Source organism: Moschus berezovskii, chromosome X (genome assembly GCF_049115385.1).
Source record: "Moschus berezovskii isolate FMDL1 chromosome X, NW_MosBer_1.0, whole genome shotgun sequence".
NCBI lineage: Eukaryota > Metazoa > Chordata > Mammalia > Artiodactyla > Moschidae > Moschus > Moschus berezovskii.
Window position 1 is genome coordinate 17468427 of NC_142488.1, and position 25543 is coordinate 17493969.

The 25543-nt window shown below is 36.9% G+C and overlaps 1 protein-coding gene across 1 annotated transcript in view; it reads right to left on the minus strand.

Annotated features, from left to right (window-relative positions):
• BEND2 (BEN domain containing 2) overlaps window positions 1–25543 on the minus strand; it is a 53000-nt gene that overhangs the window by 1812 nt on the left and 25645 nt on the right. The window contains exons 8-17 of the mRNA XM_088834252.1: window positions 24510–24620; window positions 23220–23369; window positions 21763–21912; window positions 19354–19455; window positions 17575–17682; window positions 10887–11066; window positions 9006–9206; window positions 7671–7786; window positions 5318–5534; window positions 2548–2748 (exon numbers count right to left, since the gene is read on the minus strand). Of these exons, the coding sequence (XP_088690378.1) occupies window positions 2548–2748; window positions 5318–5534; window positions 7671–7786; window positions 9006–9206; window positions 10887–11066; window positions 17575–17682; window positions 19354–19455; window positions 21763–21912; window positions 23220–23369; window positions 24510–24620 (1536 nt within the window). The remainder of the gene's footprint in view (window positions 1–2547; window positions 2749–5317; window positions 5535–7670; window positions 7787–9005; window positions 9207–10886; window positions 11067–17574; window positions 17683–19353; window positions 19456–21762; window positions 21913–23219; window positions 23370–24509; window positions 24621–25543) is intronic.

Genomic DNA, 25543 nt, shown 5'->3' on the forward strand with positions numbered 1-25543 from the left:
TGCCAATATCCGCTGGATCATGGAGAAAGCAAGAGAGTTCCAGAAAACCATCTATTTCTGCTTCATTGACTATGCCAAAGCCTTTGACTGTGTGGATCACAGTAAACTGTGGACAATTCTGAAAGAGATGGGAATACCAGACCACCTGACCTGCCTCTTGAGAAACCTGTATGCAGGTCAGGAAGCAACAGTTAGAACTGGACATGGAACAACAGACTGGTTCCAAATAGGAAAAGGAGTACATCAAGGCTGTATATTGTCACCCTGCTTATTTAACTTCTATGCAGAGTACATCATGAGGAACGCTGGGCTGGAAGAAGCACAAGCTGGAATCAAGATTGCTGGGAGAAATATCAGTAACCTCAGAAATGCAGATGACACCACCCTTATGGCAGAAAGTGAAGAGGAACTAAAAAGTCTCTTGATGAAAGTGGAAGAGGAGAGTGAAAAGGTTGGCTTGAAGCTCAACATTCAGAAAACTAAGATCATCGCATCTGGTCCCATCACTTCATGGGAAATAGATGGGGAAACAGTGGAAACAGTGTCAGACTTTATTTTTGGGGGCTCCAAAATCACTGCGAATGCTGATTGCAGCCATGAAATTAAAAGATGCTTACTCCTTGGAAGGAAAGTTATGACCAACCTAGACAGCATATTAAAAAGCAGAGACATTACTTTGCCAACCAAGGTCCGTCTAGTCAAGGCTATGGTTTTTCCCATGGTCATGTATGGATGTGAGAGTTGGACTGTGAAGAAAGCTGATCGCCGAAGAATTGATGCTTTTGAACTGTGGTGCTGGAGAAGACTCTTGAGAGTCCCTTGGACTGCAAGGAGATCCAACCAGCCCATTCTAAAGGAGATCAGTCCTAGGTGTTCATTGGAAGGACTGATGCTAAAGCTGAAACTCCAATACTTTGGCCACCTCACGCAAAGAGTTGACTCACTGGAAAAGACTCTGATGCTGGGAGGGATTGGGGGCGGGAGGAGACAGGGACAACAGAGAATGAGATGGCTGGATGGCATAACCAACTCAATGGACATGAGTTTGAGTGAACTCTGGGAGTTGGTGATGGATAGGGAGGCCTGGCGTGCTGTGATTCATGGGGTCGCAAAGAGTTGGACACGACTGAGCGACTGAACTGAAATGAACTGAATGTACTTCCTATTGCTATAATTTTCCAGTTCTGTGATATTCAGAAATGGAGGGGAGAGGGGCAGGAGTAAGGGTTGTTTGCTCATTACAAATATACAGCCTATTAACTTTCTCCATATGGACCATTCTCTAAAGAGCCCTTAAATGATAACTGAGCTCTCAAAGAGCATCACATCATAATTTCTTATATAACATCAATATCTTTGGCTTCTGGACATATTTATCTGTGACTACTAATTGCCGGAAGAGTTCCCTCCAAATTATAAAATCTTAGGATAAACAGTGAAATGAGAATAGAATAATGAGGTTTACCCATTGCTGATACCAATCAGCAATCAGCAGTTAAAACACATTTTTTTAATGAGAAAGACTATTTCTTCTATAAACACCTTCATTTCCAAACTGGTTACAAACTCTATTCTTTTTTTTTACTGTAAGGAAAGAGCAAATGGGTTTCGAATTTTTGCCTGGTGGGTTAGTGATGTTTAAACTGCAAGCTGTGACCTATTATTGGGTTGTGAAATCAGTAATAGCAGCACTTTTTTTATATAAAAGTTAATAGAATAGAAAATATTGAAACATAACTGTTATAAAAAGAGTAAGTATTGTTTGTGAAATTTTTGCTTCAGTTTTTAAAAAATTCACACACACACTGAGTCACAATGTAAAACATATTTCTTACTATGGGTTGCAGTAAAAAAAGTTTGAAAACAACTGGATTAGATGAGATAGCAAATGCTTACAAAAGGTGCTGTAAGTCAGATTTCTTTAGTGTAGTGGGAAACACAAGTGTTATTCAAATCTGATGGATGTGAAACGTGTGATATGAAGGCAGGAACCAGCCAACTAAGATTAGGCCAGGGCTCAGAACTGTATCTTTGCTGGTTACCAGTGACATAAGTAAGAGATACTCTGTTTACTGCTTGATCTAAATTTAAGATTTCACAGAGTTGCTTCTGGAAGCTTTATTATTTCATTTATGTCATAGATAAAGACTATACTATGCTCATGTGCACAAGGGAAAACTAGCAAATTAACCTGCTGTACTATTGTTGACACTTCTGCAAACTGATAAAGCCCAGCAGCTTCAATTTTGATCCCCAGTAAATGAACGTGTTTGAGTTTCCATACATCTGGCAGTCCATACCAGAAGTCACAGTCGATAATGCCTTTCCTGTTCTAATAATGCTGCTCAAGACAGAGCAATTAGCCCCGAGAACCCAAAGGCAAAAAGAAACACATTCATGAACCTGCTCCTGTCATACCCTAATAAGGGAATTAGTAAAAGAGCAGCCTCTCTCCTCAAAACTTAACACAAACTGAATAAATTTTTCTTTATCCTCTCTAACACACTTTGCTTTTATTTATTCTCACATACTCAACATGTAACAAACCTCGAAGAGCATTAATCTTATTGGCATCCAAGGAGTTCACTCCAAACCCCAGACTGCCATGGACACTACTTATCAAGACTTCCTCTGTGAACAGGCTGAGAATAAGGTATCTGGCTGACAGCTCTGGGCGCGACTTCTCTTTTGCTGTAATCAGAAGTGATTTTGGCATCTGTATATTTCTACATGGATCTCCAAGATATTCTAGAAGCAAAAGAGAAAAAAGATGTCGATTTTCATGGCAAATGTTAGGTTCAAGTTTTTTAAAACATTGTAATAGAAAAGTTGATTTTGCTGAACTTTTAAGGCTCAAGAATTTGAGAGCTTGCATTTCCCCTTGAGTGTGGATTAGTGGATTTAACATTCATTAGCAGGATACACTCAAGAGGATATGCATTCAGCATGCACAATGCACAAACAGCGATCTTGAAGTCACCTCAGAATTCTATTACACTGTGCTGATGAATTGGAAGATTCAGTATAGTTAAGATGTCAGTTTTACCTAAGTTGATCTATCAATGGAATGAAGTTCAAATAAAAATTTCTACAGTTAAAAAAATGAGAAATTGAGAGGCTAAAAATTTAAAGCTTTAACTTTTTAGTGTATCATGAGACAGCATTAGAAATGAGACAGGAATCACTGCTGATATAATGGTACATGCTCTGATTTTTAAGAGGACAATTCAGTACTCTGCTACCTTTTAGGATACAATCGGTTTTAACATTACATTTGGTAACAAATTCTAAGTAATTATTTTAAATTAATTTTTATTGCATCAAAAATTCTAAGTAGTTTTGATGAATTGTTTTCCTACTTATAAAAAAAGGCTTTTTCAAAATTAAGGATCATGATTCTTACTCAAATATTTATAATCTTTAAATGTAGGGTATTTATTTGGTATTGTTTATAATTCAAATATCAACAAACTTATCTTAGAATATTGTATTTTAGATAAGCTACTTGAACTTAAAAATAAATTTTAAGCCTGTTTTTACTTCTCAACTCTATAGCCTAATCATCACCATCTTTCTTCAGTCCATAGTGATTAAATTAATCATACTTAAAAATATTATATTGTACATATAACAAAGAATTACTTGTTCAGGAAAATATATTAGACAAACATGATATGATTATTACAATAAACATATTTTTCATCTTGGAAATCCATCATTTAAGGGGTGAGTATAAATTGTTGAATCACCCAGACCCAACAATTGGCAAGAGAGATTAAATTATTTTAAAAATTCACTCAGTGGGTCCAAAGACTTAACATCTGTAAGGTTAATCTAGCAATATTTATCTAGTTCAGAAAAAAAAGGTAAATACTATTTAACCTGGTAATTCAAATTCTGAGGACATAATTTAAAAGAATCCAAAATATGTACAATTCTTCTTTTTTGATGGCATGATTTTCGTGATTGATGATTTTCTCTAAAAAGTCCTCAAATGAAAAACAAAAAATAACAACAAAAAGGGAAGTAGCTAAATAAATTATGTTACACTTAATGAAATGTTATATGCCTGTTAAAATGAAATGATTATGAAGACTGGATATTCTTAAGGAAAAACATATATTTAAAAGAAGAGTAATTACATGGAGACCATAAGTCTTTAAAATGTTCATAAGAAAAAAAAGCTGGGAGAAAATTAAAATGTCCACATAGTTTGTTAAGGTATCTTGATTGTGGAAACTTTTCTTTCCTCCAAAATATATTCCAGTTTTCAATAAAATGGCATAATAGACTACACATAAATTGTGATGGCTGCCTGGCTCACCATCTGCTTAGTTGCCCTGTCCTCTGATTCTAACTGAGTCAGGGTCAGAGACCTGTGACCTAAGCTGCCCAAACTGGATTCCCTCTCCTGGGAATCTGAACAATGACAATAGAAAACTAGAACCTAAAAACCATGGAAGCTACAGACACAGAGCCCCAGAGGTATCAGTGGACCCCAGATGCCACGGTCTCAGGGCTGCTCAGGCTCCTGCTGTTTGTTCTCTGCTCCTTTTAATCTAGGAACTATTCACCCAGTGATTTTGTTGTGGTGGTATAATTTGACCAGAGTCTGTTTCCATGGTGTACATACAACCTGATTATAATGGAAAAAATATACTATAAAGACACATTATTAAAGTAATTTTGTCTGATCAGATTCATAGGGAATAGTCTATTTAGGGCTGATATGGAGGGCCAGGGAAAGACAGAAAAAAGTTTTCCTACCTCAGATGCCACTAAATTCCAGCATCCTGGGGAAAGGCAATGCAAGGTGTGAGTGCACAGTCACCCACAGAACCCACTCTACTTGACACTAACAAAGCAGGCTATGCCTCCAGCACTTAGCTAGCAGTGAGGGCCAGTGTTCTGATGAACACGATTCATTAAGTCATGCAAAAACACTTTATGAAGCATTTACAATGTTCCTGGCACACAGAGAGCAAGATCCTGAACTGCTCCTGGCCCATCCAGCTGTAGCTCCTCTTTTACCTGCAGAAAAAGGTGACTAACCTGAGAGAGTTCACACCAGTCAAAGGAATCAGCTGAGAACCACTTTTCAAAGGAAAAATAATAGACTTAGTTTAATGTTAAAAACTATCAGTCTCAGAACTAGGTCTCTATAGTTCATTAATCACAGATATAAGAGATTTAAGTTGTTTAGCTTTCTCATGAAATTTTTCAAAATTTTCTACATAAAAGTAGAGAAGTATGAGCCCCACAAATGCATCACTGAGATTCAACATTTATCAGCAAGAGAACTTATTTTAACACTCACCTAGTGTTTCATAAGAGACTCCTGCACCATCAGTGGAAGGTTCTTGAATTCCTTCAGGGAGAGCTCTGCTGTTCTGGGGAGAATTCCCATGTTCTCTTGTTTCTGAGATAGCTGCTTGCTGAGAAACCTGGGCACTACTTGCATTGTCATCACCATCTCTTTTATCATTTGAATCTCTTTCGGGTTTGGTAGGCCCTCCATTGTTTTGATCAGTTTTCTGTTGAAACACAAAATTGTACCTATAAACAAAGTCCCATAGTTGGAAAATACAGACATGCTTCATCATCTACCAGTGCCCTCCAGGGTGATGAGGAAGCAACTGTTTCTAATCAGCTGGGCTGAAGCACACGAATCCTGTGTGGCATGAAATAAAACTATAGGTTGATTCCTCCTCCAGCTGCCATGACTCGCTGCTTCTTGGGGGACTTTGTTGTTGTTCGGTCACTCAATCATTGTCTGACTCTTCCTGATCCGACAGACTCCCGCACACCAGGCTTCTCTATCCTTCACCATCTCCCAGAGTTTGCTCAAACTCATGTCCATTGAGTCGGTGATGCCATCCAACCATCTCATCCTGCTCTCAATCTTTTCCAACATCAGGGTCTTTTCCAATGAGTCGGCTCTTGGGGGATTTAGTAGCAGTCTAAAGAACTAAATGGGCTTTCCTGGTGGCTCAGTAGTAAAGAATCCGCCTGCCAATGCTAGAAACGATTGTTCAATCCCTGGGTCAGGAAGATCTCCTAGAGAAGGAAATGGTAACCCACTCCAATATTCTTGCCTGGAAAGTCCCATGGACAGAGGCAGCCCAGAGGGCTATAGTCCATGGGGTTGCAAAAAGAGTCAAGACACCACAACTTAGTGACTAAACAACAACAAACAACAGTTGTTGGCACAAAATAAGTGCTTAATGAACATATCATAAATGAATACATGAGTTTCTCAAAGATGACAACTTTGAGGTTGTTTTTTCTTAATTTATTTCCTCTTTCCCCAGTGGTCTTCTAATCTGGCTGTACATTTGAGCATTTGAATTACCCTTGAGATCTTGTGTTTTCTTAAAGCAGTGCTGGGGCCCCACTCACGGCAAATTCAACCAGAATCTCTGGTGGAGGAAGTGGGAGAGCTCCAGCATTACTAACTTTTTTTTAAAAAAAGTGCCTCACATGTTTTTAACATATACCTAGAGTTGACCACTGCTCTAGGTTAGGGCTTCTCGAACTTCAATGTGCACAAAAATCACCTGGAGGTCTGGCTAAAATTCAAATTCTGCCTAGTTAGCCTGGTATGAAACTCAAGACTGCATTTCTCACAAGCTTTCCAAGGCTGCTGCTGCTGGTCCATGGACCCACTTTGAGTAGTAAGGACCTATCCTTCTCCTAATCAAGGACACAGCAGGCACTGGCAGATGCTGCTTCTCTTCTGATGCCTAAGAAATATTCAAATTACCATTTCCAGGAAGTATCACAATTTTACATTCAAATGTTTAAGGTGTAATTTTTGTAGGATATAAAAGGGAATGTGAAAAATAAGCAGATTTGGTTTCATACAGATGGTGCTTGAGTTATCACTGAAATCAAGCCATTCACCAAGAAAACATAAGCTCAACTACAAATATTCTTGGCAAACAGTTTCCATCAACTTACTCTAAAGACACAGGAGTGACTAGATATGGTGAGAATAAAACAGAGGCTTTAGAGAGGTGAGTGGAAGTTAGGAATTGTCATTATGTTAAATGCTTCATCAGAAGGCAATACATATGACTCTCTTCCCTACTGACCTGTTTGTGTTTAAAAAAAAAAAGAAACTCAAATGCACTCTGAAGATAGGATGGGTGAGAGAGAAGTCAGATTCCCACTTACCATGTAGCTATACAGATTATAAAATATCTGTGAAAACTTAACCTCATGATATGCATCATTTTCACCAGTTTATGCCATCACTGAAAGTGAGCAAGTAATGAAGTACCTTCCTTTTCTTCTGTGCCATTCCTAACTACCATTAGAACAGCTAAGTAGCACCACAGTCTGCTCTTTTATGTGTTACTCAGTGGGATCCTGAAAAAGACTTGCCAAATATCTTTGTAGTTGAAATCTTTTTCTAGTGTAACCCTTGGCTTGAAATATACTAATTATAACACTGTATTTATCTTTAGGATATTTTTATGGGGCACAAAATGTCAAAGAATGAAATGAACAGGCAGGATGCAAGAGAACACACCTTGCCTCTAAATTAAATAAACAAGAATTTGATCACATGGACTGAAGATCTTGTATGTCATACCATCAGTTCTGGAGTTGTATGCAATATGTACTTATATGGCAGTGACCATATTTAGATTAAAAAAATCACTTACAGGTGTTCTTCTTGAACATAAATTGTGGATCAGAGAATTGATATTGGAAATACAGGCTTGCCACTCTTCTCCATGTTCACTCAAATCATAGTTTGGAAAAACTTCCGCCAAATGTTCTGCAAATAGCACCAAGAATTCACGAAAATTAAGGGGGAAATAACAAAGAAACTGACAAAAAAATTTTATTTAAAATACTGAAATTTTCTCTTTTTCATTGTCATTCTTTTCTCTAAGTAAGAGTTTAGGAATTCTACTCAAAGAGGATGCTTAGGTGAATATCTCATTTCTTCTAATGTGCAATTCCCTAAAACACTGACCTAAGGAGCCCATGATGAGGTTTCGGTGCTTTAGGGAAAAAAAAATGTGTCACAAAAATTCAATTATTTCAGGTGCTAATACCCTTTAATAACCCTATGGATAAATTAGATCTAAAAACAGAAAGAAACCTATAAGGAGAAAACAGTATTATTACAAATATTATCACATCTTGATAAAGTTACTTGTGCATATCACATGTCTGTCTTCCCCACAAGCTACTCCCTCTGCCTAGAATACTCTTCCTGTTTTTTTCATGTAGCTAAGGAACTTTCTAAATCCAGTTCAAATGTCTTGTCCTTAAGAAGTCTTCCCTAATACCCTCAAAGTAGGTGCTCTGCTCTCCGAGTTTCCACATTACCACACTGGAATGGAATTGATCTGTTTCCCCAGTGTGTCTCTTTCTAGACTGTGAACTCCTGTGGTCAGAACTACTTATTCATTGTTGTATTCTTAGTGCCTATGAGTTCCAGGACCTCCATACACATCTTGGAAGACAAGAAGGCAGGAGGCCACAGTGGATTAATTATGAGATGCTATTTCTGTGTTGTCAGTTCCTAGCAATGAAATGTGCTTTATTTTCCCATTTTTTCTTATTTTGGCTTTTTCTTTATTTTTTAGTGCCAAGTTTCAGCACTGAAGAATTGACCTAGTATTAACCATAAGCAACTATAACCAATAAAGTTTATCTTACTTGATCAGTCTATGAACACGTTTTATTCTTTAGAAGTTGCTACCCATTATACACTACTAAATTGTAAAAATCTATGTTAGACAAGGTGAAAAAGTGAACAGTTCTAAGATTTACACAGACTTCATCATTATTTCTTCAACTATCAATGACACTCATCAGATAACTAAATGAACAAAGATCCTATAATGACTTTACATACCTCTTCCCACCCCCCATGCTGTGTGACATATGGGATCTTAGTTCCCTGACCAGGGATCAAGCCCACACCCGTTGCAGTGGAAGCACAGAGTCTTAAGCACTGGACCACCAAGGAAGTCCCTACATACCTCTTATTGCAGCCATTTTGTTTGGATCCAGGGATTGGCAGCCTTGGCAACTGATACCTACTGAGCTGGAAATCAGGATTTCCTTGGAGAACAAAATACGAACCAAGTAGCAGGCTGCGTGCCTAGGTATGGCCTTCTTTTGTACAGCCATCAAATGAATATCAAGCATTCTGACATTTCTTCTTGGATCACCAAGATATCCTTTAAAAATATTGGGGAAAATTAAAATCCTTGTTTTTTTCATGCAAGGTTACCAATAAAGTGTCTAAGAATATTAAACTAATTGATTTTTAATTCACAAATTTTCTGCTTGGGTGAATTTTTTTCTATACTTATTTCATCTTTTTCTTAAATGAGTCTATTTGATGCCATCTGCGATGGCACTCCACTCCAGTACTCTTGCCTGGAAAATCTCAGGGACATTGGAGCCTGGTGGGCTGCTGTCTATGGGGTTGCACAGAGTCGGACATGACTGAAGCGACTTAGCAGCAGCAGCAGCAGCATAACTGTTAGCATGTTTCACCTTTGTTAGTCTTGAATTTGCTGTACTTGAACTAATCAGTTCATTGTCTTGAATAAATTTAATTCTTAAGCCACAGGTGCATATATAATCATGTTGCTCTGAGATCCTATTGCTCCCTTCTAAATTCTAAAAGTACACTCAGAGGTATATTATCGAGTGAGTATATGATCCCTGAAGACAATTTAGAAAGTGTGAGTTGAAATTTATAGAGTATCTACTATATATCAAGCACTGTGCTAAATATTTTGCATCAATAAGCTCAGTTTCATCATCCTAACAACCTAGTCTCACTTAACAGATGAAGAAACTGAGGCCCAATGAAGCTAAGTTATTTGAACAAGATCACACTGCTGATTATAGAACTAGTTTTATAAGCTAAGTCTGTCTGGTTTTATGCCAAGTGTCTCAAACCTAATGTTTTCTATTCTTTTTTCTCAACACAAAACTGAAACTATACCTTATATGTAGCTTGAATCCTGCTTTTTTTCAGTTATCATTATACTTTGCATATTTCTCCATTTTGTTTTTTTTCCAAGTCTGTATTCCTATCATCATGATTTTCCTGACAAGTGACATTTATGTTGCACTTATGTTCTGGGCATTGTGTTAAGGGCTTTAAATGAATTATCCCAATTGATCCTCACAATTCTATAAAGCCTACTTTATACAAAGAACACAATTTTTTAAGTTTCTTCTAGTTTGGGTAATAAAATAATTTAAAGAAAAAGAGTCTCCTCTGGGATGATAGTCACCAAACCACAGTCCACAGGCCAATCCCACCACCAGTTTTGGTAAATAAGGTTGGAATGGCACACAGCCACACTGATTCACTTACCTACACCTGTGGCTGCTTTCATACTACAGCAGCAGAAGTGAGTAGGTGTGACAGACACTAGATGGCCCACAAAGCCTAAAATAGTTATTATCTAGCCCTTTACAGAAAAAGTATGTTGAGCCCTGCCCATGGATATTAATGATAGATTACCTACTTAGAAGTAGGGACATGTAACTATTAAGTATTAGGAAGACTTGACCTTAGAGGCCACGGAACCTGGGGTGTTCTCATCTCTGCCACTGTGGCTTGATAGGCAACACAAGAGATGTTAAGAAACGTGAACTTAGCTCTGTGATTTTGGGAATGTGGGTAATACAAGTAGCTACATTATAAAGTCATTATGAATATTAATAGAGAAGAGGCATGTCAGTTGATCAGGACAGTGTCCTGCACATAGTACATACTCAACAAATATTATTCTTTATTACTAATATCATCCAAAACCTGTCCTCAGAATAGGGAAAAAAAGTTTGTATCAAGTAAGTTGAAGAATATAGGTTACATAGTGTCATTGCACGCTCACCAAAATTGGAAGGCATGAGGACAGATGATGAGGAAGAAGCTTGGCTACTGTTATTTCCCAATACAGTTGGGTGATTCATTGTTTCAGGTCTGTTTTCTGTGCTGTTTTCTTCTTTCATCAATACTTCTACAGGTACAAGTGTTAAAAGAAGTCTCAATTGCAAATGCTGTATAGAGGAAACTATCCTTCAGGTATGAAGGGGAAATAAACATTCTCAGACAAGAAAATTTAAAATGTTCGTCACTAGCAGACCTACTCTTACATAATGGCAAAAGGAAGATCTTGAAACAGAAAGGTTATGATGACAGAAGGAAACTTGGAGCATCAGGAAGGAAGAAAGAACAATAAAAAGAGCAGGAAAGTGCATGCAGAGAAATTCAATCATTCATACCTTGCTGGGAGAGATGTAAAATGGAACAAACTGGAAAACCTGTAATTACATGACACAGCAATTTCTGGGGCATTTAGAAATCACGAGAAATAGAAGCTCATGATGACAAATATCTGCATGTGAGTGTTCTTAACATCTTTATTCATAATAGCCAAAAACTGTAAATAACCCAGATGTCTTTCAACAGATGAATGGTTAAACAAACTCTGGTAAATTCAGTATCAGAATATTATTCAATAATAAAAAGGAATAAAGACGAGAAAGAGCAGAAATATGGGCAAATACAATATTACCATGAGTTTTGTAATTCATATGTAATGACTGAAACGAGAATACCATTTGACACCTAAGGAATGATAGTTAAAATTGAGAAGGGCAAAGGAAACTAGATTTAAAGTTACAATACGTCATTCTAAGGAGTAAAGTGTTGATACCAGTAGACTGTGACAAGCCACATACATATATAATAACACCCAGAGTGACCAGAAGGAAAACTATAAGAAGCAATGCACTCAAAAACAAATAAATCAAGATGAAATAATAGAAAATGTTCAGGTAACCCACAGAAATGCAAGAAATAAAATCAGGAAACAAAAAATAATAAAATGGCAGACTTAAAATTCTGATTTCAATAATTATTTTAAAGGTAAATGACTTAACCATATCAATTAAATGGCAGCAATTGATAAAGTGAATAAAAACAAGACCCAACTATATGCCGTTTACAAGAAAATCCATAAGTTCAATGACATCAATAAATTTAAAGTAAAATGATAGAAAAATATATACCACGCAAATCTTAACAATAAAAAAAAGAGTAGTTATGTGGATATCAGATAAAATAGATGTCACAGGCTTCCCTGGTGATCAAGAGGTTAAGAATCCACCTGCCAATCCAGGGGACACGGTTCAACTACTGAAGCCAGCCCACCTAGAGCCCATGCTCCACAACAAGAGAAGCCACTGCAATGAAAAGCCCACAACACAGAAACTAGAAAAAACCCAGGCACAGCAATGAAGACCCAGCAGAGCCAAAAATAAATAAATCTTTTTAAAAAATAGACTTCAGAGCAAACAAAGTTACTAGAGACAAAAAGGATGAAAGGCTCAACCCTCCAGGAAGACATAACAATCCTTAATATACCAAACAACAGAGTCTCAAAATACGTAAAGAAAAAAGTGAAAGAGTTGAAAGGAGAAATAATCAGAATTACAGTTATATTTGAGGACCTCAACACCCTCCTCTCAGCAACTGGTGGAACAACCAGAAAAAGCGGCAAAGATATAGAAGACCCAAACAATACAATCAACCAACAGGATTCTCATTTTAGAGAAGGAAATGTCAACCCCCTCCAGTATTCTTGCCTGGAGAATTCCATGGACAAAGGAGCCTGGCAGGCTACAGTCAGTCCCTGGGGTCGCAAAGAGTTGGACATGACTGAGTGACTATCACTCACTCCAGCTAATAAAAGCAGAATACATATTTTTGTCAAATGCCTGTGCATCATTCACCAAGACAGACCACATTATGAGCCAGAGAAAAATCTCAACAAATTTAAAAGAAATGAAATAATATATGGTATATTGTCTGACCATAATGGAATCAAATTAGACATCAATAATAGAAGAAAATCTTTAAACACTTAGAAATTAAACAGCATATTTATAATTAATATATAAGGAGAACATTTCCATGAACATGATAAAATGTATAGGACTTAATAAAAATACAACACATCAAAAGATATGGGATGCAACTAAAGTAATACTGAAAGTGAAATTTACAGCACTAAATGCTTACATTAGAAGAGAAGAAAAAGTCCCAAATCTATAAGCAAAGTTTCTGCACCAAAAGGGAAGAGAAGAGTAAAAGAAACCCAAAATATACAAAAAATAATGAAATAATAAAAAGCAGAAATCAATGAAGATATGAAAAATAGGAAAAGAAATTAAGCAAACAGCTGGTACCTCAAAAAAGATTAATAAAGCTAATAAATCTCTAGAAAGACTCACAAAAATAAAAGAGGTGACACAAATCATCAACATCAGGAATGCATGGGATATTTAGCAGCCATTAAAAAGATAATAGGCAATACTATAATTCAGTTTACCCTCACAGATTTGATAACTTAAAAGAACGGTACCAATTCTCCCAAAATTACAAATACTAAAACTTAACCAAGATTACAGAGACAATCTAAATAGTCCTATAACTATCAAGGATATTATATTTGCAATTAAAAAGCTCCCCCAAAAAAGGAATCTACAAGCCCAAGTTGATCTGTGGGTTTAACACAATTCCCATCAAAATCGCAGCAATTTTGGGGGGAAACATAAACAAGCTTACTCTAAAATGAGGATGGAAAGGCACAGGACCTAGAATATTTAAAATGATTGTTGAAAAAGAAGAATAAAGTAGGAGGAATCATTCTACCTGATGACAACGTTTACTGTATAACAACAACAATCACAAGGTTGTGGTTTGGCAGAGGGGTAGAAACATAGATCACTGGAAAACAATGAAGAACCCAGAAATAGATCTAATGGTTTTAGATTACTGTATAAACACAATTCAGTGGAGGAAAGATTGTGCTGCAGCAACTGGATAGGCATAGGGGAAAAAAAAAAAAGAAGAACCTCAACCTACATCTCACACCTTATACAAAATTAACTCAAATGTAAACTGTAAAATATAAAACCTTTAGAAAAAACATAGGAGAAAAAATTTGGGATCAAAGACTAAACAAAGAGTTCATAGACTCTATACTAAAAGTATAAAATTCATAAAAAGAATGTATAAATTGAACCTCAAAAAATTAAAAATTTTCTTTCTGTAAAACAAAACGAAAACACCTGTAGAAAGGATGACAAGGAAAGCTGTAGATAGGAAGAAATTATTTGCAAACTACATAAACAAAAAAATACTGGTATCTCAAATATCTAAACAACTCCCAAAACACAGCAGTGAAAAAAATTATAAGATAGAACAGACATTGCAAATGTCTAGTGTTTACTAAGACTCACTGCTGAGACAGTTCCTTGTTACGTGATACTGCTAAAAGATTTAATTAAGTTATTAAAAAGGACACTCTAGGTTAGTTTCTAAGGCTTATCTCAGCAACCAATCTTCAGATAAAGGTTGGATGCTCCATAATGTACAACCAGGAGATTAACACCAGACTATAATCATTTAACAAATGAAGTCAGGTGACTTGGGGGTATACCAGGCTTTATCTAATCAAAGTTCTTGACTTATAATTCTTATTTTACTCTAGCTATGGCTATATTATTTTCTATGTCACTTGTTTCACTGAGCCTGTGATATAATGCTGAACTGACAGTTCCATATGAGATCAATAATTGTAATAATGTGACTCTGGGTATGGGAAAAAGCAACAAGAGGAAATATTTTCCTGGACCAGGAGGCTAGTAAGACAGTGGTCCAGAGACTTTTGCTACTTGCAAGGTCTGGTCCAATTTTAGCACACTGAGTGGCCCACCAATTCCCTAGACCTGGGAATGAGCCTTCCCAGCACCGCGGGACACAATGGCCATGAAATGGTGTCACATGGTCAGATATGTGACTATGAAGGGACCCTGCTGACTGGAAGTTGGTACTTGCCAGCTGCCTCTACAAAGATTACATCATGACCATTGCAAGCTGCTGACCTTCAACACCCCCTGAAAGAAGTTCAGGGTGAAAATCAGGAATGAGGCACTCTGTGCTCTGAAAAAAACAACAACAAAAAAAAAACTGGCGGAACAGGCCTTCAAATAGTTAGATCTTTTCAGAAAAAGGTTTTATGAGTTCCAATTCTTGCATCTTCTCATACCTAGAAAAACACTGACGTCATTAATGGTGAAATCTGCTTTGGCTATTAAAAAAATTTTTTTTTACAATTAAAAGTCAAAATAGAGTGGCTATGGTTCAGACATCCTGGGAAATAACTATTTCCCAGATATCCTGAAAAATGATATTATGGGTGTGATTTCAGATTAGACGCTGTGACCTAATGTAGAACTTAATGCTCCTGTAATGCATTTTTGCTTCTGTACTTTGCTTGCTGCTCATAAAACCAAAGTTACTCCATTTTAAGATAAGGTTGTTTTTAAGTAAAGATTCCTATAATTGTTCTTGAAAAAATTAAAAAAAAATAAAAGAGTTGTTGTGAAAAAAAAAAGAACAGACATTTCAGAGAAAGAACATACAGATGGAAAATTAGCACATGTGAAGATGCTGCACATCATTATCCAAGGCAAATGCATATTAAACCCACAACAAAGTATTAAGGTATACCTATCAGAATGGATAACATTTTTAAAATAGTGAAAATACTAAATGCCAGTGAAGATGCAGAGAGAATGAATTACTTATACATTGCTGGTGGGACTATAAAATCAGTCATTCTGCAAACAGTTTGCCAGTTTCTTATAAAACTTACCATGCAATTATCATACTACCCAGCAACTGTGCTCTTGAGCATTTATCATAGGGAAATTAAAACTATGTTCAGACAAAAACCTGCACAAGAAAAGTTTACAGCACCTTTACTCTTAATACTCAAAAACTGGAAACAACCCAGATATCCTTCAGTAGGTGAACAGATAAACAAATCATGGTACACAAATTCCATGGAATAGTGCTCAGCAACAAAAAAGGAAGGAACTACTAATACGTACAGCAACTTGGATGGATCTCAAGGGAGTCTTTGATTGTATGGATCACAATAAACTGTGAAAATTCTGAAAGAGATGGGAATACCAGACCACATGACCTGCCTCTTGAGAAACCTGTATGCAGGTCAGGAAGCAACAGTTAGAACTGGACACAGAACAATAGACCGGTTCCAAATTGGGAAAGGAGTACATCAAGGCTGTATATTGTCACCCTGCTTATTTAACTTCTATGCAGAGTACATCATAAGAAATGCTGGGCTGGAGGAAGCACAGGCTGGAATCAAGATTGCCGGGAGAAATATCAATAACCTCAGATATGCAGATGACACCACCCTTATGGCAGAAAGTGAAGAAGAACTCAAAAGCCTCTTGATGAAAGTGAAAGAGGAGAGTGAAAAAGTTGGTTTGAAGCTCAACATTCATAAAACTAAGATCATGGCATCTGGTCCCATCATTTCATGGCAAATAGATGGGGAAACAGTGGAAACAGTGGCTGACTTTATTTTTCTGGGCTCCAAAATCACTGCAGATGGTGACTGCAGCCATGAAATTAAAAGACGCTTACTCCTTGGAAGGAAAGTTATGACCAACCTTGACAGCATATTAAAAAGCAGAGACATTACTTTGCCAACAAAGGTCCATCTAGTCAAGGCTATGGTTTTTCCAGTAGTCATGTGTGGATCTGAGAGCTGGACCATAAAGAAAGCTGAGCACAGAAGAATTGATGCTTTTGAACTGTGGTGCTGGAGAAGACTCTTGAGAGTCCCTTGGACTGCAAGAAGATCCACCCAGTCCATCCTAAAGGAAATCAGTCCTGGGTGTTCACTGGAAGGAACTGATGCTGATATTTTGGCCACCTAATGCGAAGAGTTGACTCATTTGAAAGACCCTGATGTTGAGAAAGATTGAAGGCAGGAGGAGAAGGGGACAACAGAGGATGAGATGGTTAGATGGCATCACCAACTCAATGGACATGAGTTTGCATAGGCTCCCGGAGTTGGTGATGGACAGGGAGGCCTGGTGTGCTGCAGTTCATGGGGTCGCAAAGAGCTGGACACAACTGAGGGACTGAACTCAACTGAACTGAAATATTAAATACTATGAGTTGATTAATAGAGCATTGTCTTGCAATGACAAAATTATAAATAGTATACATTAATATTTGGATGGGTTGCAGATGAAGCCAGGTAAGGAATGACAAGAAAGATGTGGGTGTGTTTATAAAAAGGCAAAAGATGGTTCTTGAGAGTGACAGAATAATTCTGTATCATGACCGGTAGTGGTGAATATCCAAACTTTACAAAAGTGCAGAGAACTAAACACACACACACACGAATACAAGTAAAGCTGAGTACATCTGAAAAGATCTGTGGATCATATCAGTCTCAAAATCTTAGTTGTCATATTTTACTATATTTTTGCAAAATACTACTATTGGGAGATATTGGGCAAAGGGTACATAAGATCTCTCTGTATTACTTCTTGCAACTACATGTGATTCTGAAATATCTCAAAATGAAAAGTCTAATGTTGAAAAAGCAATCACTAAGAATTAACATTAAGAATTCTTATTGGTCTAAATTAGAGTGCTACTCATAATAGGTGTCACTTCAAACTCACCAAATCCAGAAGTTAGGAAGAAAGGTTCTGAATCAGTTTGTTGGTCACTGTCATTTTTTATTACATTTGCATGAGTCTCTGCTTCAGAACTCATTTCTGTGCTGGATTCTGTTTGAACAACATTTTGATAAGGAAAACATTTTCAAGTACTGAAAGACAAGAAATCTCAACAGTAATTTTTATTTCAGACAAAACTATCATTCAGGAATGAAGGAAAAATAAAGACATCCCTAGACAAAAGAAAACTAAAAAAATGTCACGACTGACTTACCCTTAAAAATGGCTAAAAGCCTTGAAACACGTATGTTGTCATATGTGAAACGAATCACTAGTTCAGAGTCGATGCATGTTATAAGATGCTCGGGGCTGGCATGCCGGGATGACCCAGAGGGAGGATAAGGGAGGAGGGAGGTGGGAGGGGGGTTCAGGAGGGGGAACTTATGTAAACCCGGGGCGAATTCATGTCAATGTATGGCAAAACCAACCAATATAATATTGTAAAATAATTTGCCTCCAATAAAAATTAAATTAATTACCAAAAAAAAAAACAATGAAATTCAAAAAAAAATGGCTAAAAGAAATATATCTGACCAAAAGGATATGATGAAGAAAGGAACTTTGGAGCATGAGGAAGGAAGAAAGAACAACAGAAATAATAAAGGGACTTCCTTAGTGGTCCAGTGAAGACTCAGTGCTTACCCTGCAGAAGTCATAAATTTGATCCCTGGTCGGGGAACTAACATCCCACGTGATCCCTGGTCAGGGAACTAACATCCCACGTGCCATGTGGTGCAGCACCCCCCAAAATTTTTTTAATAAAAAACTTTTTAAAATATCAATAATAAAAAAAGAAAGAGTAAAGATACACATGCAAAGAAACTAGATCATTCATACATTGCTAGTGGGAATATAAAATGGTACAGCTACACTGGAAAACAGTTTGGCAATATTTTACAAAACTCAGCTTACAATTACCATAGGACCCTGCAAGTGTGCTCTTGGGTGTTAGCCCAGAGAAGTGAAAACTGATGTTCATACAGAAACCTATACACAAGCATTCACAGTAGCTCTACTCCAAATGGCCAAAAACTGGTAACAACTCAGACATCCTTCAACTGGTGAACAGATAAACAATGGTTCATACCATGGAGTACTCAACAATAAAAAAGTACTGATCTACACAGCAACTTAGATAAACTGCAGGGAATTATGGTGAATGAAAAAAGGCAATCCCAAAAGGATACATATTATATAAGTCTATATAAAACTCTTGAAATGACAAAATTATAAAGAATAAAAACAGATTAGTAGTTGCTGAGGACAGGTACAGGGAATGGTAGGGGTAGGAGCATGAGAGAAGAAAGGTAGGGGTGGTTTTAAAGGGCAAAAGGGAGAATCTTTGTAGTAATGGAAATGTTCTGAATATTGACTGTGATGGAGGATATGAAAATGTATTCAGGTTGCAAAATGATATAATACTAAATCACACACACAAACATAAACACACACAAATACAGATAAAACTAAAGACAGCTCAATAAAATCTGTGGATTTTATCAATGTCTATATCCTTGTTGTGATATTATATTATAATTTTGCAAGACGTTATCTTTGTGGGAAACTTGGTAAAGTATACACAAAATCTATTTTTTTTATAATGGCATGTGCAGTTAAAATTTTCTTTAAAAATTTTTTTTAATTATGAAAAGCTCACATTAAGGGTGTCAATAAACCTAAATTAAATAGTGTGACTTATAATATGTATCATTACAAACTCACCAAAATCAGAAGGGATGAAGATATATGAAGCATCTTCATCACTGTCATATGCCAAGAAAGGTGGGTGATTCATCACTGGAGTGTCATTTTCCAGGTTGGTTTCTGCTTTGACCAAACTTCTGTTAGTAAAATGTTCTTCAAATGCTGTGAGAAAAGACTCCACCCTCATACCTATATCTGATGAAACTATCTTCCAGTAATGAAGAAAAAATAGACATTCACAAAGGAAAACCAAAAGTATTTGTCACTAACTGACTTTTGCTTAAAATGGCTATAGGAAAATCTTCTAACAAAAAGTATATAATAGAATTCTGGAGCATTAAGAAGGAGAAAGAACAATGGAAAGAACAGAAATATGGATGCAGAGAAATCAGATCATTCATACATGGCTGGCAGGAATGGAAAATGGTACAGCTACACTGGAAAGCAGTTTGACAATTTCTTGTAAACTAAGGATGCAGTTACCACAGGTTCTAGAAACTGCATTCTTGGGCATTCATCCAGAGAAGTGAAAATTTTTGTGAAAGAGTGAAATGAATGAAATGAAAAAATTTAAAAGATCACGATAAACTATGGAACATTCTGAAAGAGATGGGAATACCAGACCACCTGACCTGTCTCTTGAGAAACCTGTATGCAGGTCAGGAAGCAACAGTTAGAACTGGACATGGAACAACATACTGGTTCCAAATAGGAAAAGGAGTACGTCAAAGCTGTATATTGTCACCCTACTTATTTAACTTATATGCAGAGTACATCACGAGGAACGCTGGGCTGGAAGAAGCACAAGCTGGAATCAAGATTGCCGGGAGAAATATCAATAACCACAGATATGCAGATGACACCACCCTTATGGCAGAAAGTGAAGAAGAACTCAAAAGCCTCTTGATGAAAGTGAAAGAGGAGAGTGAAAAAGTTGGCTTGAAGCTCAACATTCATAAAACTAAGATCATGGCATCCAGTTCTATAACTTCATGGCAAATAGATGGGGAAACAGTGTCAGACTTTATTTTTCTGGGCTCCAAAATCACTGCAGATGGTGACTGCAGCCATGAAATTAAAAAGACGCTTACTCCTTGGAAGGAAAGTTATGACCAACCTAGATCACGACTGAGCGACTGAACTGAACTGAACTGAGATAGCATATTAAAAAGCAGAGATGTTACTTTGTCAACAAAGGTCCGTCTAGTCAAGGCTATGGTTTTTCCAGTAGTCATGTATGGATGTGAGAGTTGGACTATAAAGAAAGCTGAGCGCTGAAGAATTACTGCTTTTGAACTGTGGTGTTGGAGAAGACTCTTGAAAGTCCCTTGGACTCCAAGGAGATCCAACCAGTCCATCCTAAAGGAGATCAGTCCTGAGTGTTCATTGGAAGGACTGATGCTGAAGCTGAAACTCCAATACTTTGGCCACCTCATGCGAAGTGTTGACTCATTGGAAAAGACCCTGATGCTGAGACGGATTGAGGGCAGGAGAAGAAGGGGACGACAGAGGATGAGATGGTTGGATGGTATCTCCGACACAATGGACATGGGTTTGGGTGGACTCTGGGAGTTGGTGATGGACAGGGAGGCCTGGCATACTGCGGTTCATGGGTTCGCAAAGAGTAGGACACGACTGAGCGACTGAACTAAACTTAACTTTTGAATAAATATTCATATCAACTTTACCCTTAACAGTCAAAAACTGGAAACATGGAGGTTTTCAACAGAGGAACAGAAAAATAAACCCTGGTAAGTTCACACCATGAAATAATACTCAGCAATAAAAAAGAAGGAAGCATTGCTACACACAACAGTATGAATGAATCTCCAGGGAACTACACTGAAGGAAGAAACCAATCTCAAACAGCACATGATTCCATTTATATAACAATGCTGAAGGGACAAATAATAGATCTGGAGAACAGATTCATAGTTATCATGAAACAGGGCAGAGGGGAGAAGTAGAGGGCAAATGTCAGTTGGAGTGAGATGGGTGTGGTTATAAAAGAGAAATATGAGACAGCATGGTAGTGATGCAACTGTTCCAAGGCTTACCTGTGGTAGAAGATACATGATCTGTACATATGAAAAAACTGTATAGAACTCAATACACACATATTAATCAAGTGAGACTGGGGGCATCTCAATAATATCTGTAGATGGTATCATGTTGATATCTTGACTGTGGTAATTTTCTATTGTTCTGTAAGATGATACCATTTTACAATGGTAGATACCATTCTACCATTGGGGAACACTGGGTAATCAGAACCCAGGACTGTTCTGTACTATTTATTATAATTGCATGTGCAGCTAAATTTTTCTGAAAATAAAAACTTTAATTAGAAAGAGCTACCTCTATCTTACACTATGGAGAGTGATGAATCCAGATTAAATATATGTCAAAGTATCATTTCAAACTCACCAACACTGGATAGAATGGAGAGAGGTGAAGAGCCAGTATCTGGGTCATTGTCATTTCCCACTAGAGTTTCATTTCCCACTGTCTGATAGCTGTTATCCATGGTGGTTTCTGCTTGTCCTGGCATTTCTATAAGTATAACTTTTTCAACTGCTGAAAGATAAGAACTCTCAACTGTGAACTCTATACTGGGTGAGACTGTCCTTCAGGGAAGAATGGTAAATAAAGACATTATGACACAAAGGAAAAGATTTTTTAATTTTCCCTAGTAGATTTTCCCTTCAAAATGGATAAAGAAAAATCTTCAAAAAAGAAAAGGTATCATTAAAAAAGGAATCTTGGAGCATCATGAAGGAAGAAATAACAATGGACAGATCAGAGATATGGATGGAGAGAAAATGGATCAACCACACTTTGCTGCTGGAAATGTAAAATGGTACAGCCTCTCTGGAAAATTGTTTGGTAGTTTCTAATAAAATGAAACATGCTATTACTTATAAGACCCAGCAACTGCACTTTTGGCATTCATGACAGAGAAATGGAAATTTATATTTACACAAAAATCAATACATCAATGTTCACAGCACTTTACTTGAAGTATCCAAAAACTCAGAAAGAAAAAAAACAAATTTCCTTCAATGTATGAATTAAAAACAAATAAATAAACCATTGTGTGTGTATATATACACACACCATGGAAAACTCTTCATCAGTAGGAAGGAACTATTAGGAAATAAAAATTTATATTTACACAAAAGTATGTACATGAATATGTATAGCTGCTTCCTTACTCCTAATAGCCAAAAACTGAAAAAAAAAAAAAATCCAGACGCCCTTCAACAGGTGAAGAGTTAAAATGTTGTATATCCATAGCACGGAATATTCTGCAGCAGTAATAGTAATAAACTATTGACACATGCCACAAACTGGATGACTCTTCCAGGAATTGGCTGAGCGAAAGAAGCCAATCCCAAAGGTATATGGTATGTTATTCCACTTATACAACAATCTGAGACAAAATTATAGAAACAGAGAAGAGATCAATGGTAGCCAGGTGTCAGTGATTGGTCTAGGAGGAAGGAAAGGCTGGTTCTGTTTGTATAAAAGCAGTAACAAGGGATCTACCTTGACTGTAGTGTACTCACGCACTGCATAGTGCTAAATACACACATCAAAGTGTACACACACATACACATAAAACTGTAGGCACCTCAATAATGTCTGTGGGTTGTATCAATGTCAGTATATGGGTTGTGACACTGTACCATTGTTTTGCAAGGTGTAGTCATTGGGAAAAATAAGTAAAGCATTAATAGGATCTCTGTGCATTATTTTTACAGCTGCATGTATATCTTAAATTATACCAAAAAGTTTTAAGAGCTACAACTGGCTTGTATTAAGAATGTGGATGGATCTAGACTAAACAGTGCTACTCACAATATGTATCATTTCAAACTCACCAAAATTAGGTGGGACGGAGTGAGATGAAGAGTCAGTACCTGGACCAGTGATACTTCCCAATAAAGCTGGATAATACGCTGTCTGAGAGCTGTTTTCCACACCAGTTGGTTCCATTATTGGCATTTGTGTAAGGATGAATTTTTCAACCCCTGAAAGAAAAGAACTCTCAATCGTGAATTCTACATAAAGTGAAACTATCCTTTCCAAGTAAAAGCTGAAACAAAAACATTTTGAAACAAAGGAAGACTAAAAGAATCTGTCCCTAGCAGACTTACCCATATGGAGAGGTTAAAGGAATATCTTCAAACAGAAAGGATAGGATGAAAGAAGAAAACTGGGAGCATCAGGAAGAAAGAAAGAGCTATGATAAGAACAGAAATATGAATGTAAAGAAACTGGATCATTGCTGGCAAGAATGGAAAATGGTACAACCTCTCCAGAAAACTGGCCTTTTCTTACAAAATTAAACATGCTATTACCATAAGACTCAAAAATTGCACCCTTGGAATCCAAGACAGAAAAATTAGAACTTACATTTATACAAAAACCAGTACATGGATGTTCATAACATCATTACTCTTAATACTAAAAACCATGGGGAAAAAACTAATGTCCTTCCATGGCTGAGTGGTTAAAAACAATTACTGCATATTGAAATCCTGTAAAACTATTCAGCAAAAAAAAGGAAGTTTTGTACATGCAACAACATGGATGAATCCTCAAGGAATTATGCCGAGTGAAAAAAATCCTCAAAGTTTATGTACCATAAGATTCCTTTTGTATAATGTTCTTGAAGTGATAAAATTATAGAAACCAGTGCTTTCCAGGGGCTAGGGAATAAACAGTGGGGAAGGAGAGGGTCACCTAAGAGAGGTGGGAGTGGCTATAAAGGGTCAAGAAGAGGCATCCTTATGGTAATGGAAATGTTTCTATGTCTTGACGTGGTAGTGGATATCACATCTACTCATGTGATGAAATCCGACAAAATAAACACATACAAATTACCACAAGTAAAACTAGGGACATCTCAGTAACATCTGTGTATTATATCAATGTCAATACCTGAGTTGTGATATTTTACTAGTTTTGTAAGATGTTATCATTGAGAGAAAAGGGTCAAGTGTAAAAGGGGTCTTTTATATTATTTCTTATAAATATATGTGAATCTAAAATTATTCCAAAATAAAAAGTTTAATTTCAAAAAACAGGCTACTGCTAACTTGCATTAAGAATGCTGATGCATCTAGATTACATAGTGCTACTTATACTATATATTATTTGAAACTCACCAAAATATGGTGGGAGGTTGACAGATGATGAACTCGGGTCACTGTCATTTCCTGATAAAGCTGAGTAACTCACTGTCTCAGGGTTGTTCTCCAGGCGGGTTTCTGCTAGCTCTGGCATAGTTACAGTAAAAACATTTTTGAGTGCTTAAGAAAATAACTGTCAATCATTAATTCTATATGCAGTAAAACTATGCCTCATTAAGAAATGGGAAATAAATATATTCTTACATGAAGGAAAACTAAAAGAAGTTGTCCCTTTGAGCATCAAGAAGAAAGAACAATGGAAAGAGAATAAATATGCATGAAGAAAAATTGTATCACACATATATTATGGGTAGAAGGAAAAATTATATAGCTCCTCTGAAAAATAATTTTAGCAGTTTCTTATAAAACTAAACATGGAATTACATGTGACCCAGAATTGCTCTCTTGGGCATTCATCTCAAAGAAATGTAGATTTATATTGATGTGAAAGCTGGCAAAGGACTGTGCATAGAGCTAAACTTGTAACAGCAAAAAATAGGAAATATCCCAAATGTCCTTCAATGGGTGAACAAATAAACAGTTACATACCCATACCATAGAATACAACTCAATGATAAAAAGGAAGAAACTCTTGATACAAGCAATGTGTGTGTGCATGTGCTCAGTCATGTCCAACTCTTTGCGACCCCATGGACCGTAGCCCACCAGGCTCCTCTGTCCATGGGATTTTCCAGGCAAGAATACTGGAGTGGGTTGCCATTTCCTCTTCCAGGGGATCTTTCCACCCCAGATATCAAACCCACATCTCTTGTGTCTCCTGCATTAGCAGGTGGATTCTTTACCACTTGAGTCACCTATGTTCAGTTAAAAAAAAAAAAAAAGCCATGCCCAAAAGGTTCTATAGTACTTTATTCCATTTAAATAACAATATTCAAATGACAAAATTATAGAAAGTCAATTCTGGACTGGCCTGGGGTGTTAAGATGGGGCAGGGTGGGAGGAAAGGGTGACCAGAAGGAAGTAGTTGTGGTTACGCAAAGGGCAATATG